Below are 15,449 nucleotides of genomic sequence, written 5' to 3'. Positions count from 1 at the left end.
TTGATAACAACCCTAGGAATCAAACAACCATGTCATCACTAGTAGACGAATCAGAGTTATAGTGTTTTAGAGGACATGCCATAAGGGGCTTCTTTATAACAAAGCCTGGTAAACCATCACACATATCACACAGCCAAAACATTCCAACCACTGGCATGGAGATCACCAAGGACCAACTGCAACCAGCACACACATTACCCAGCACGTCGACAAGGGAAACACTCCAGCGCATGCAACACAATACCCGGCAAAAGACAAAAACTCATAGGACTAAAATTGAGGGCTAAATCCACTAATTATTTTACCATAATCACCACGAGAAGCACAAGTGCTTGCATTAGAGGACCATCAGCGCAACCCAGAATCCTAGAAATTGCCATGTAATTAAATGTACCAAGGATGGATGGTCATCAGCACAAGTGCTTGCATTGCAAGACGAGTGTTTGTGACTCCTGAGCATCTCAATGAGTTCAAATCGATTTCCGAATGCAACATCATATGTGAACTATAATTATGTGCAATAATTCTGCCAACATAAACAAAATGATACGAAAACAAGGCATGATCGTACTGAAGAAAACTAATAAAATGAGCCTACTACTAAGTTTTCCACTCATTCAAAATTTCATTTGTACTTTCAAGTAATACTTTGACAAAAAACTCAGGTATAACTTGGTATTTATAATATAGCAGGCCCCCAAAACAAAACGAAAATAACAAATGGCAACTCATATGTGACAATTCTAGTAAAAAGCAGCAGCAAGTGTGATAAAAGGAAGTTCTTGTACTAGGTTGTAGTAGCAGTTGCTAGTACCTTTCTTCACGGACAGATGAAGAACAATAATGTTCTCTTCCTTTTCCTGACTGAGATCAGCACCACAATCTAGAATGTAACTGAAGAAGGGCGGGTTTAAGCCATCCACGGTGTGCCCCAACCTCCAGGGGAACCTTGACAATGTAACAATTTAATTCATGACACTGACAAAGACCAACATGTATATATATTAGGAAGTAGTAACAAACATGAGCAGGCTAATGGACATGGGAAGTGTGTAATCGTGTAAGGACAGGCTATGGTTTGATATATTCCAAATTATCACCATTTACATGAAAACCAAAAAGAACTGGACATATATTCACATGTTGAGCTATACTGTTTTTCTGAATCCGAATAATGATAGGATGCCCAGTTTACATAGTGCCTACTCCAGCCACCAAGTCTCTAATTTAGAAAGAATGGGCTATATTCTACACTAACCCAGCAACACAGACATGATGATTCACTCCAACTGTATTTGAATATAAAATATATGTTTGGACCCCGGCTAGTCCCAGGGCCTATGCTAGTCCCAGGTTCCATTGAAACTAGTATAGAGCTTGCAAGTTGCAATTGTTGCATCAACATTGTGTACAATGATGTTTTGCCGGGGGGATGAGAATAGGAACGCGATGATGTGACACCTTTTGCACGCATCCTGGATAGGAGCAGTTAGTAGATACGTGCTTTGCCGACTACTAGAACCGTGGTCCATGGCCATCAATACCACAAATGGAAGGACAGGCTAGTTGGTTCTGTAAATTGAAAAAAAAACATTATTTCCCATGTCAAAGTATTATGATAACAATCCGAAAATAGGAAATGGCCGATACTGAAATTTAAAGTATTGAACGTCACAAGCATGGTACAGCTAGTGGTCACACGTCCAACAATCTAAAGTGAGGACTACTGCTGCTATCACTGGCAGTGGAGCAGGAAAGGCGCTAGTTTTTGACAACTTGTATGTGTACTACTGCAAATGAACCAGATCAACCATGCGGCTAACTGAAAAATGAAACAAAGTCCTCCACATGCCTTGGAATTATTTCTCACATGTTGACCCGACAAACAATTAACTAGTTGATTACTCGGATGTATGCAGACCGTTATTTATTTCTTCAAGTAATTTTTCGTTTCAGGTGATCCAAGTCTAGCCAGAATTGCACGAGGGAATCGTACTTGCAAAATTAACTTGATGCTCGCGAGACTGGAGAGTGCTGCTACATGCACAAATTCAGTCTTCCAGGTTGACCTCTCAATATTTTAGGTCTTGATAGATGACCATGTCATGGGCTCATGCAACCTATGGTCACCATAGTACTATTAGAGTATCTCTAGCAGACCCCCTAAAAGGGCCGAACCCGCAAAATAACCGCCAAAATACAGGTCAAGGCGGAAAATGCTGCTAGACCAGACCCCACTACCGCGTCCGGCCCGTAATTTTTTTTTGCGGGGCGCGACAAAATGCCCACCCTAACCCGCGAAAATGCAGGTTCTTCCGCCCACCCCGTCGGTGCCCTGTATATATCTAAGCGGTTAGTTGGTGGGACATTTCACCCGCGCTTTTCCCCCACCTACCGCCGCCGGGTGCCGCCTTCGATTCCGGCCGTACCAGCCGTCCGGATCATGACGGTGGGCCGCCGCAGTCCCAAGATCGGCCTCCACCACGCCCTCGTGCCTCGGCTTACCGGAAAGCTACAAATCGGTGGTTGTTTTGTCGCGACCACCAGATTGGCTTTTCCAGCCACCGTTGGCTGCACCAAAGCCATGGATTGGTCGGGAGCACCCCGCACAGCCTCGGCAAAGCGCGAGCGCCGCATGCAGGTACTGGTTCCATCCTCTAGTTGCTGGCGTCGGTTTGCCGGCAAGGACTCTTCCGGCCATCGCTTGGGCTCGGCTTGCCGATGCCACTCATAGAGTGCGATGACTGCCTAGAAACAGTGTTGCGGCTCACATCCAACACACGGCAGCACCTCGGATGGGTATTCTTCAAATGCAGAAACGACGGGGTATGCCCTTCTTCCTCTTCTGCTTTGTCAACTTATTTGGTTAAATTATGGTAGCTTATTGAGGTGTTCATCTGTGTAGGAAGGTAGATGCTAATTTTGGTATTGGAAAGAAGAATACATCGATCTATTGATAGAAAGAAACTTAATAGATGTTCGTGCACTCCTTAGTATAATTGAACCTAACGATGCAGCTGCATGTGCAATTAGAATAGATATTAGAGGTGAATCAACGTCTAATTGTTTAGAATCAAAGCCGAAGAATGAAGAATGCAAGATGAAGAACCCCTGGATCAACAATGAATGCATGGAGAAGATGTTGATCCAACTAGTGGGAGCAGTTATGGAAGTTGGATATCTTCTAAAATGTCTAATTGTGGTTCTTGTTTTTTTTGGTCTTGCTGTTTTAGCAATAATTTGGTGAATTATGATGTATCCAATGCCTTTGAAGAAAATAAAGAAGCAACTAAATGTGTTTTCATGCCTGAAAATGCAATGGAAATAATAGATTTCGCAGGCCAGCGTGGGCGGCGGCCCAGCAGACCCCGTAAAATGGACCCTCATAAAAGGATATTTTGCCGCACACGCCGGTCCACAAAAGGGTTTTTCCGCGAACTGCAAACGACTTTTGCGGATCGGCTTTATACGAGGTCTGCTATAGATGCTCTTACATATAAGCAGGAGTCAAATACACAAATTCAGACTGAAGAAGCCATACGTACATGTTCCATATATTATCATCTATCATATAAATGAAGCAGGTATTTGTTCTACCCGAGCGCAACCAGAGGGGAGCAGGGGAAGGAGAGGAGCTAACCATGACTGTTATGGAGCCGATGCCGAACAGGCAGCGGGTCCAACGAAAGAGCCTACCACCACACACCTCGATGAACCCCTTGTCATCTCGTGTACCGATGGAATCCTGCTGCTGCTGCACAAGAAGGACATAACGAATGTTGATCTCAAATGGAGAAGGAAAAGAAGAAATCATGTCCTAGTAATGGATCCAGTAACAAAGACCTGTCCTAGACGCTGGAGCGGGGCTCCATGGAGTTCAGCTTGGGGGTGCCCTCCCTGGGTGAGCTTGTCGAGCCCCACCAACACGTACCAATGTTTAGCACCTGCACATGCAGTGCAAAAAAGAGGTCAATCAACATACCAAAGTGATGAGAGGTTTATGACCATTGTCAACCTGAACCCATGGTCAATACTGTTCGATCTAGTACTGGTTTCCGTGTGGATGTGTGCCTAGCCAGTATTCAAATTTATTGATTGAGCTCAATCCTTCTGCTCATGAACTTGCTCGTAGGGCTGCACGGTGGGTTTTTCCTGAAAAGGATGGACCTTTCATGTAGTTAATTCTGCTGGTATGACTTTAATCTTGTTCCTCCAAAATGGGGTAGAACATGGTGGTTTGATGACATATTTATCTGTTGTGGTTACTCTCAGTATCCGGCAATTACTTTCACCAACTCAAGAAATTATACGAGGCCATGAAGTTCAAAATTTTGGATAGACATGTGTCACTTTTTAAAAAGAATGTTGATACAGAAGTGCATCTCTCTCGAAGAAAAAGATACAGCTTTTTTGAAAACACATATACTATAGATAGGCAAGAACCTGTTTTTTTTTTCTTTTCTTTTAGAACAAATATAATAGACTTGGCAAATGGCTGGACCTGTTTTACACGTTATTCAACAGAAGAGCATATAATGAACATTTTATTCCACAGTAATGTCAATGTGAGCACTCAAAAGCAATATGCTTCATTTCAATGGAGGAAAAAATATCCATTTGACACAGGGATACGGTCAATTTCAACAACAAAATAGGCAACATCACAGAAAAATAGAACTCCGGTGAGATTGTAGAGGTGTTGGCAAGAGCCTCTCTCTCTCCCAATGGATGCACACACGCGCGCAAGCTGTTGGAGCAAATTGACACAAGCAAAAACAGAGGAGGAGGAGAGCAGCACACACACAGATTTGTTTTGCAGGCAACGGATGCCTTTTTTCTTTCTTCTTGCTTGACCAACAACACACACCGGTTCTGCTTTTGATGTCCAGTTACAAAAATCATTTTCTTGTACCGAATTTGAGAGGGGAAGATGGGTTAGAGCAGCTTACTACCTTGACGAGCGAGGAGAACCAGAGGAGGGATGTCCATGGCGTACAGAGCAGCAGCACAACAAGCAGGTGCATGTCCCCTAGAGCAGCAGTACAGCAGGCGGATGAAACAACCTTCCTCTCCCATGGCGAAGGTGCTCGATCAGGGAGAGAGAAAAGGTGAGGTGAGGAAGAGCCTACAGAAATATTACGAGACCGAAAGTTGAAGATTTTGGAGAGACATGCGCGGCCTTCTTAAAAAGAATACTGATAGAGGCAAACTAGATGTACACAAAATAGAATAGAGCAGCTCATAATGTCTAGCACTATACACAAAATAGGCAACTTCAGAGAAAAATAGTAGTCGTACTCTAGTGAGATTGTAGGGAGGCGCCAAACCAGATGAGATCATGCGAATAACAAATCATTTTTTTGTAAAGATCTTTCAGGTAGGCAAGAACCTGTTTTTTTTTCGTTTTGAACAACTATAATAGAGCTGGCAAATGGTTGGCTCCTTCTTACAAGTCATTCAAAAGAATAGAACAGCTCCGTGATGTCTAGCACTCGAAAGCAATATGCTTCATTTCAAAGAAGGAAAAACAAAAAGACTCATTTGACAGAATAATAGGGCCAGTTCAACAACAAAATAGGCAACGTCGCAGAAAAATACTACTCTAATGAGCTGGATCATTTTCTTGTACCAAATCTGAGGAAATCTGAGAGGATGAGATGGGTCGGAGCAGCTTATTACTTCCTTTCTGGTTTAGGGTCTTGAGCAGCAGCACATGCCTCCTCTCCCATGGTGCCTTCCACGCTCGCCATGGCCGGTGATAGGGTTCAGGTTCCTCTTGCCTGCTAGGTCGCCATGGCCGCGGGCTAGGGAGGGAGGGACTGCTGCTGGTGTGGCCATGGCATCGAGCTAGGGTTTCGTCCTGAGCTGCTGGATTCGATCTGGGGTGTAGGGAGAGAAGGGTGGCGTAGAAGGCGGAGGCCGGAAGGTCGCCGACGAGTCTGGGAGTGGGGAGCTCGCCGGTTGTCGGAGAGGGAGGTGGTCATTGGCGGCTGGATGGGGATGGGGATGGGATGGGGATGGGGATGAGATGGGGTTGGGGTTGGGGTTGGGGGCGGGGTTGGTTGGGAATCGGGAAGGAGGGCCTATCGTCTCTACTGGTTGGTGTTTGGTTATCTTAAAAATCATTTTTAATTGGCACCGATGGGCCTGCCCGCTGCAATAGTTCAAAACCATGAAAAATTTCATGTGGTCTTGGCGGGCCTGTACGCGCCGGTTCGAAACGAATTTTCCTTCTGGCGCGGACCAACAAGAGCGCGCGAGCCATAGAAGGTTTTCGTCATCGACGAATGCTTCTGATTGGTCAGCGTTGAGCTCTCATGGATCGATCCCCTCCTTCCATTTGGTCCATTCATTTTTTCGAATCCAACGACATACACTTCACGTCACGTGGATCATGCTCATTGCTCTCTGTATATCCCGTTTAACGATTCTAGCCTAAACTTCCTTCACCTATTATATATAAATCTAAATGTAAAACCTAATAAACATGTTCAATACAAATATACTCCCTTCGTCTGGAATTACTTGTCGTAAAAGTAATAAAAATAAATGTATCTACAACTAAAATAAACCTAGATACATCCATTCCAAACGAAGGGACTACGAAACTAAGAAGACGTTCAACTTTGTTGGTATAAGTTTTTTCTTCATGTCTACCTCGTCCCGTGTTCCTCCCTCGTCTGATGGTGGACACCCGACTAGTCCCTATAAATTTGACCATCAACTTTGTTGGTATAAGTTTTTTCTTCATGTCTACCTCTCCTTTTGTTGCTATTATTTTGTCCCTATAAAAGGCACAGTGTCCACAACAGCAGCGATCAATTCATTGCATGCAATGGTATTAATTAGAAAAATTAACATTTTTTTTTCTTTTTTTTCTCTTCGTCTTGGCCGCGATGCACAACCTAAGATGACCTATACACCAAGAAGGAGGAAGTACCTCTCCTTGATACTACCCATAGTGGGAGTAACATAGGTAGTACTCCCTCAATCTGGGTTTTATAGAGCATGTGCTTAGTTCAACTTTGTTGATTCCATGCTTCATGGCGGTAAACGGGCTCAATGCAGTAAGGATCCCGGTGGGATGGTGGATTGCCACTGGAGATAACCCTCCGACTCCATACGTTGGAGGCTCTCTCCAAGCCTTGGACAACGCCTTTCGATGGGCAGAGTACGTAGTCTAATTCACGAAATTGATTTTTTTCGAAACTTATCAATACAAAATTAAAGGAATTATGAATTAATCAACACATTTGTGGATGTATTTGTAGGGCACGCAAGCTAGGAGTGATCATAGGCTTGCAAGAAGCTCTTCGGTTGGGATTATTTCTCAATCAACTTTCACTTTTGGCTATGTTGATGCAATTTCAAACAATGCTTTAGGTTGAATGGCCTACCACAGGAAGCTTCCGTGTCCTTGTACCTTTCTTACAGAATTTCTACCACAGGGAGTTTTTCCACATGGTTTCTCACGAAAGGTTTTTAATGAGGCAATATCAATGCAAGCATGGACGATATATGTCATTTTCTCTTTATTTTCCCACTGGGTTTTAGAAGGAGTTTTTCATGGCATATTGTATGTTTTCTTCTCAATTTTTTCCACAGGGTTTTGGAGGAGAACATTTCAAAGATGATGGGTCTCAAGGACAAGCGAGGATTAGGGGGTGTTAGGATTTATTTTAAACTAATTATAATAATTAGGGAATAATCCTCCCTTGTACAGAACCGCTTCGTGCGGGTTGCTAGCCAACCGACGCGACGGTTTTTTCACGACCCCCACGAGCGGACGCATCCGTTCGTGGCGACGGTTAATTCCCTGTGTATTTAATCCTCATGGATCATCAATGAAAGAGACAGTTCGATCAAATCATACTTTCACAGATGCATGTGCTCTCTCATCGCGACTCTCTCCCTTCCTAATCAAAGAATAGATAAAACGAATAGACCATCTGATTTAAAACAAGAGTCCATGTGAATATGCACTTCCATATACACACGCGTGCTTATCCTACTAATCCATGGCTCTAACGCAGTTTGTTAGCTGCACGCATGAGTGCGTGCGTGGCTCTTTGCTTATCCTACTAATCCACGCCAATATATCTTTCTTTCCCCAATAAATACACACGGCCGGCGGTGCGTGCGTGCATCCTTTCTTCTCCCTAGCTAGCAGCTTCTCGCCATGGAGCGCGTGTCGTGGCAACCACTTGCGCTCCTCCTCCTCGCGGCGGCCGCGGCCGTCGCCAGCGGCACTGAGGTCGGGTACGACGGCCGGTCGATGGTCATCGATGGCGAGCGCCGCCTCCTCATCTCCGGCTCCATCCACTACCCCAGGAGCACGCCAGAGGTATGCATTGCACACGGAGCAGCAGATGAATACACCATCGTCTCGTCTTAGTTTCCATGAATGAATTGTAAGTCTCGATCGTTGCTTGCCTGCAGATGTGGCCGGATCTGATCAGGAAGGCCAAGGAGGGCGGGCTGGACGCCATCGAGACGTACGTCTTCTGGAACGGCCACGAGCCTCGCCGCCGGCAGTACAACTTCGAGGGCAGCTACGACATCGTGCGCTTCTTCAAGGAGGTCCAGGACGCCGGCATGTACGCCATCCTCCGCATCGGCCCCTACATCTGCGGCGAGTGGAACTACGGCGGCCTGCCGGCATGGCTGCGCGACATCTCCGGCATGCAGTTCCGCATGCACAACAACCCCTTCGAGGTACCCACACTGCTAGCAGATCCTTCCCAACAATATAATGGTTTTCCTTGGAGGTCAAAATACGACCAAGTTATTGATGCTTGCAGCAAGAGATGGAGACCTTCACGACCCTCATCGTCGACAAGCTCAAGGAGGCCAAGATGTTCGCCGGACAGGGAGGCCCCATCATCCTCTCTCAGGTACGTAGTAACTAACTAATATTAATTATGTGAAACTTATCTAGCTTGCATTCCTAGCTACTTGTCGTCGACAAAAGAGTGGATCAGTGAATATAACATATATATATGTGAACAATTTACATATATAGATCGAGAACGAGTACGGGAACGTCATGGACAAGCTCAACAACGACGAGTCGGCGTCTGAGTACATCCACTGGTGCGCCGCCATGGCCAACAAGCAGAACGTAGGCGTGCCGTGGATCATGTGCCAGCAGGACCAAGACGTCCCACCCAACGTGGTCAGCGCATGCACATTTTCATCTTTCCTATTTTTGTCTCTACCAATTATTATTCTTCTTTCTTCCCAAGTGTAAAACAAAAAAAACTCAATGCTAAGTCTTCTTAATTACTAGATCAACACCTGCAACGGCTTCTACTGCCACGACTGGTTCCCCAAGAGGACCGACATCCCCAAGATCTGGACTGAGAACTGGACTGGCTGGTACCCTACATATATATATACCTGGATCAACCTTTATATATTAATTTTCCTTCTTTTTTTCTTATGGAACCTACATGCATATGCGCGAAATTGGTTAGCACGTTCTACTATATGTTGAATGAAGTTCAGATTGCTCTTACATTTTATCCACGATATATAATTAGGTTCAAAGCCTGGGACAAGCCTGATTTCCACCGGTCCGCCGAAGACATCGCCTTCTCTGTTGCCATGTTCTTCCAGACGCGAGGATCGCTCCAGAACTACTACATGGTGATTGATTTATAACTAATCTATACTTTTCTCTTCTACATTAATTTCCATCCTCTAGCAGGCTGGCATGAACTGAATTTTACATCATTTGACATGTTGATCGTCAATTTATATGTGATCAGTACCATGGTGGCACCAACTTTGGCCGCACGTCGGGTGGCCCATACATCACAACCAGCTATGACTACGATGCCCCTCTCGATGAGTACGGTACGTGAACCATCTCTTGTTGTTCCTTCAATTCATATATTCGTCCCAAGCTTATTTGCATCTTGTAAATTAATAATTAGTGTCAATATGCAAATCATATTCATTATCCTTTTATGTTTTTGTTTTCAGGTAAAATCAGGCAGCCAAAATACGGGCACCTCAAGGACCTCCACAATGTCCTCAAGTCCATGGAGAAGATCCTACTCCATGGGGACTACAAGGACACCACCATGGGCAACACCAACGTCATGGTAACTAACATGCATTCACATACAATACAAAAATCCTAGCACTGTTTTTAATGGTGTTCACAACAAAATTGATCCATTTGGTTCATCAATATCTACACTAGGTTACCAAGTACACGCTGGACAACTCCTCTGCCTGCTTCATCAGCAACAAGTTCGACGACAAGGAGGTCAATGTGACCCTCGACGACGGCGCAACCCATGTCGTGCCCGCATGGTCCGTGAGCATCCTGCCGGACTGCAAGACCGTCGCGTACAACAGCGCCAAGATCAAGACACAGACGTCGGTGATGGTGAAGAGGCCGGGGGTGGAAACCGTGACGGATGGCCTTGCTTGGTCGTGGATGCCCGAGAACCTCCATCCTTTCATGACGGACGAGAAGGGTAACTTCAGGAAGAACGAGCTGCTCGAGCAGATCGCGACGTCGGGCGACCAGAGCGACTACCTATGGTACAGGACAAGGTAATCAAACATCTTGATGCTTAATACAGAACTACACTGTTGCATAAGATTGAAATATAAATTAATCTCTGGTGATGATCAAAATGTGCAGCTTGGAGCACAAGGGGGAATCGAACTACAAGTTGCACGTGAACACGACTGGCCATGAGCTCTACGCTTTCGTCAATGGCAAGCTTGTTGGTGAGCGTCCCAATATACTCTGAGTGGTTTGCACACTGATGGATTAATGAACTTGATCAAGCTAATGTTAATTGATTTGATTAATTGGCATGCAGGGAGGCACTACGCTCCTAATGGCGGATTCGTCTTCCAAATGGAGACACCGGTGAAGCTCCACTCTGGCAAGAACTACATCTCCCTCCTCAGCGCCACCATCGGGCTCAAGAACTATGGTGCTCTGTTCGAGATGATGCCCGCCGGCATCGTGGGAGGGCCGGTGAAGCTCGTCGACACCGTCACCAACACCACCGCCTACGACCTCTCCAACAGCTCCTGGTCCTACAAGGCCGGCCTCGCCGGCGAGTACAGGGAGACCCACCTCGACAAGGCCAAGGACCGCAGCCAATGGAGAGGCGGCACCATCCCGGTGCACCGCCCCTTCACCTGGTACAAGGCGACCTTTGAGGCCCCCACCGGTGAGGAGCCCGTGGTGGCGGACCTGCTGGGGCTCGGCAAGGGCGTGGTGTGGGTCAACGGCAACAACCTGGGCCGCTACTGGCCGTCATACGTCGCCGCGGACATGGACGGCTGCCGGCGGTGCGACTACCGCGGCACATTCATGGCGGATGGCGACGGGCAGAAGTGCCTCACTGGCTGCAACGAGCCGTCCCAGAGGTTCTACCATGTGCCACGGTCGTTCCTCAAGGCCGGCGAGCCCAACACGATGGTGCTGTTCGAGGAGGCCGGCGGCGACCCGACGAGGGTGAGCTTCCACACCGTCGCTGTCGGGGCGGCGTGCGCGGAGGCCGCCGAGGTCGGCGACGAGGTGGCGCTGGCGTGCAGCCATGGCAGGACCATCTCCAGCGTGGACGTGGCCAGCCTCGGCGTCACGCGCGGCAAGTGCGGCGCGTACCAGGGCGGCTGCGAGTCCAAGGCAGCGCTGGCGGCGTTCACGGCAGCGTGCGTCGGCAAGGAGTCGTGCACGGTGCGGCACACGGAGGACTTCCGCGCCGGGTCCGGGTGTGACTCCGGCGTGCTCACCGTGCAGGCAACCTGCTGATCCCCACATGAACCAAGGAATAAATTATAGTTAGTGTCGTTTAGGCTTAGTGTTAGCTAACGTCAATCAGGAGCTAGGCATATGTGTTAGGGGGCTAAGTAATTAGCCCAGAACAATTACATGGTTCGCTTCATGTGATTTTCGATGGAGATCATCGAGGTTAAACCAAGAATTTTTCGCCTCCTCGATCAGTTTGCTATAGGGTGAAGATTTTCGGTTGAAGAAACAGGCAGACAATACATATGCGTTGGTAATTTCTATTTCTTATATACATATGGGTTTGCTTATTTGAATCACAAGTAACAACGTGGGAAAATAAATTTTGCACCTTTAATTAAATTAAATATTTAACAGCATCCACGTATAGTTTAAAAAAATTAACTTTTTCTACATAATGTTCCATTCATTTGGCACAAACAAATACACTTATTTATTTTTAATGTTCTTTCTCATGTCTCATTCTGTTGATAATAAAAAGGTTTGTTTAAACTTCTTGTAAATCTAAATAATACGATTTTCCATTGCTTAACAAAAAAGTATTATTTCATTCTATTACATATATTTTCTGATTAACTCGCACAGTGGCCCTCTCAAGTGTGCGAGCAAGTGTTCTACTATAACCATCACAAACATTATGTAAATAACGTATCACTTATGTGGTAAAGTTCTTTAAATAAGTTATATGACATTTCGGGGAAAACATTTTAAATTGATGATCAAATGTGGTCTTCACATGCGATTGTTAGTGCTCTAAGTGTTAGCTACCGTGAGGAACAGGTTAATTATTCTGCAGGATATGTGTTAGGGGGCTAATTAGCCTAGAACAAATGCATGGTTCAGTTCATGTGATTTTTGATGGATCAAGGTTCAATCTAGAATTTGTTGGGGTGATTGTGGCAGCTCGTTTTGTTATGGGGAAGATTTTCCGTCGGAGACACAGGCACATGAAGAATTTGTTGCGGTGATTTTCCAAGTTTCATATGTACTCATCACATAGTTTGAAACAATAAGGTTCTGTAACTATCACAAATGTTATTCAATTAAAGTCCGGACCAGGAGCATATAGAATTTTAGATCCCACATCTGCGATGCTAGCTACATGTACTAAACTTTTGCTACACCTGGACGAATTCCATGTACCGTATCATTCTGATGCATGTGATAATGCAGGGCTCTTGTGTTAATTATGGTACTATATGCCTATGGACCATCTACAATATCATTCTTATGCATGCGATAACGCAGGCCTCTTGTGTCATTCATCAGCACGTAACACCCTCATATTCTTCTCACACATAGTTGACAATAAGAGTTACACTCGGGGGGGGGGGGGGGGGCTAAACCGGCAGTGTGGTGCAGTACGGAGCAGTTACACATGACGCTGTAACATTCACTTACTCTGGGAGTTGGTCGTAATACTTGGTTAGGCCATGTTGAAGATCTTCTGTTCGCCCCTGTAAACACTGACGCAGTAACAAGTTCGCGAGTTTGCCTTAAAAAATGTACTATTATTCTATACTTGTAAGTTCTATATACTTCAGAGTCATACCAGACCAGGAGCATCTAGAATTTTAGATCCCACATCTGCGGTGCAAGGTACTAAACTGTTGCTACCTGAACGAATTCCATGTATCGTTCTTACTATCTCTTATGCATGTGATCTTGCATGGGCTCTTGTGTTGAGTATGGTATATGCCTCCTATGCATGTGTTATTCTTCACGTAACACCCTCATATTTTTCTGACACAGAGTTGGCAACAATACTGGCGATCGAGTTACAACTGGGATGTAGGTTAACCGGCGACATGCCGCTCTCAACGTGCAAGTGCAGCAGCCCTATAACGTGCGTCCACATGGATCTCTGCAGTTGGCCGGTGGAAATCCATGGTGATTCCTATGTATTTCTGGCAATGTGCAGGCTCACTGCTGGCGCTGGGTGGCTACTAGGGGCGTACAAAGGCGGCTAAGTTTTCCTTCATTTTAAATGGTATTCTTGATTTGCGACAATCCTAAGGGCCTATTTAGCGGGAAAAATCTACCAAAATACTTTACCTTGATTTTGGTGATACATTGGGTTTTCGAAGGCGGACCGAGAGGGAGCTCGAAGCACGCCTCCTGCAGGTGTAGATGGTCACGGTGGAACACATGGTTTGTGATTGATGAGATATTTTAGGAATTTTACGATGGAAGCCACCCGCAATTGCCCAACAATTTTGTGTGAATATTTACGAAAGAGTATGGCTTTGACATTTAAAACATTTGGACATGTCCGAAATGTCTTTGACATTGATTGAAATATGAAAACAATAGAAATTTATGTGAGTATTTATAAATTATGTTTGTGAGCATCGTGAGTGTACCTTTTCAAAGCTACATTTTTGTTTTGTGCGTGTACCATACAGTATTGTACAGGTCGACCAGGATAGAAAACCATGCGTGTTAGGATCTTGTTGCATGCAGCGTCACCATACAATATGAAGGCTCATGCGAGGGATGGTTCCAACTAGACAAAGATAATCCGGTCTTGATAGAGGGGCAAGGCTGTCCCGTCGACAGTTTTCTTGAAAAACCCTGCGATCGCTATGCACGTAGGAAGGGGGTTTGACAAAAAAGCGATGAATAGGTGAACGTCACCAATTTTTTAGATAAGAAAAAGGAGAAGAAGGATGTTTACCGTTTGCTAGCAGACCCTTATATTACGGACCTATATCGCGCGTTTACAGTTTGCAAAAAATCGCTTTTTACGACTAGCGAGGGTCGCGGCAAAACATAACCCGCATCGTGGAACTATAAAACAGAATATTCACGAATATTCTGTTCTACAGTTTCATGGGCAGGTTCTGTTCTGCCATGGCCCTTGCCAACCCGCAAATCGCAAGAATTCAAACTTACAATTTGGCATCAATTCCATTGATTTGTAGCAAATTTGAACAACCAAACACAATTTTCGCTCAAATTAAACCATTGTTTTTTTTATCAAGACACTAAAGAACATCATGCAAAAGCAACCACCATCTTCACCACCGTCTTGGTTCTCGTTTCTCTCCACAACCCCAAAAGAATCTCACGCAAAAGCCATTATCATCTCCGTGACCATCATCGTCAACATCATCACTCTCCATTTCCGCCACCCATTCCCCCACCGGCGCTGAAGTCATCACACCTTGCAGCCATCATTCTTCTCTTCAAGATTTCTTTTCTTGCCATATCATGTCATTCTTTGGTGATGTCGTTCATTTTATTGTGATTCATTGTCATGATCTTGTTCTCCTCTGCAAGAAGCTTGGACAAAGCCTTGTTCTCCTCGGTAAGGGCTTTCCTCTCCTCAATGGCGGCCTTGCACAACCCTTCTTCCTTGAGTAAGGGCCACTTTCTTGCTTCTCCTGCGCTTTCTTCTCGGCCAACTCCTGCTTCATCTCCTCATTTGATTGCACCATGATATCTATCTTATCATGCAAGCTTGATGCCTTCGATTCCCTCTTGATCTTGTCCTTCGCCTTTTTGTTTCCATCCGACTTGTTCTTGTTTCTTGGGCCATCATCATCTTCATCATCATCATCCGTCTCGGTGAGGGAGCCATTCTTCGGTGGGGATTCTTCCTCAATGAACTCCCAGTTTTGGCTATGTTGATGCAATTTCGAACAATGCTCTAGGTTGAATG

General features: G+C 45.4%; 1 protein-coding gene and 1 long non-coding RNA gene across 4 annotated transcripts; one reads left to right on the top strand and one right to left on the bottom strand.

Moving 5' to 3' along the window:
* Window positions 1–646: 646 nt before the first annotated feature.
* LOC123423837 lies at window positions 647–5,335 on the bottom strand. 3 transcript variants are annotated; one of them, XR_006621382.1, is made up of 4 exons: window positions 3,844–5,335; window positions 3,641–3,754; window positions 1,462–1,572; window positions 647–948 (listed from the first exon to the last, which is right to left on the bottom strand). It is a non-coding gene; the product is annotated as an uncharacterized LOC123423837 (long non-coding RNA). The 3 variants fall into 3 exon arrangements; XR_006621379.1 differs by having other exon boundaries at window positions 3,641–5,335; XR_006621381.1 differs by lacking the exon at window positions 647–948 and having other exon boundaries at window positions 1,054–1,572; window positions 3,641–5,335.
* Window positions 5,336–8,179: 2,844 nt separating this feature from the next.
* LOC123423834 (beta-galactosidase 1-like) lies at window positions 8,180–11,788 on the top strand. The gene is made up of 11 exons (XM_045107903.1): window positions 8,180–8,344; window positions 8,440–8,715; window positions 8,802–8,894; window positions 9,023–9,175; window positions 9,290–9,378; window positions 9,998–10,109; window positions 10,211–10,569; window positions 10,661–10,749; window positions 10,845–11,257; window positions 11,369–11,554; window positions 11,657–11,788. Exons 1-11 carry the CDS (start codon window positions 8,180–8,182, stop codon window positions 11,786–11,788), a joined length of 2,067 nt encoding a protein of 688 aa, XP_044963838.1.
* The last annotated feature ends 3,661 nt before the right edge of the window (window positions 11,789–15,449 follow it).

This window comes from Hordeum vulgare, unplaced genomic scaffold (assembly GCF_904849725.1).
Source record: "Hordeum vulgare subsp. vulgare unplaced genomic scaffold, MorexV3_pseudomolecules_assembly, whole genome shotgun sequence".
Classification (NCBI taxonomy): domain Eukaryota; kingdom Viridiplantae; phylum Streptophyta; class Magnoliopsida; order Poales; family Poaceae; genus Hordeum; species Hordeum vulgare.
The sequence above is the reverse complement of the archived record's forward strand: the minus strand, read 5'-3'. Positions and strand labels throughout refer to the sequence as shown.

Bases quoted from the DNA above. Each gene is read 5' to 3' on its own strand.
- LOC123423834 (XM_045107903.1), top strand. From the start codon at position 8,180: ATGGAGCGCGTGTCGTGGCAACCACTTGCGCTCCTCCTCCTCGCGGCG. The intron at 8,345-8,439 runs GTATGCATTGCA...GCTTGCCTGCAG, and splicing joins ACCCCAGGAGCACGCCAGAG to ATGTGGCCGGATCTGATCAG. The intron at 8,895-9,022 runs GTACGTAGTAAC...TTACATATATAG, and splicing joins GCCCCATCATCCTCTCTCAG to ATCGAGAACGAGTACGGGAA.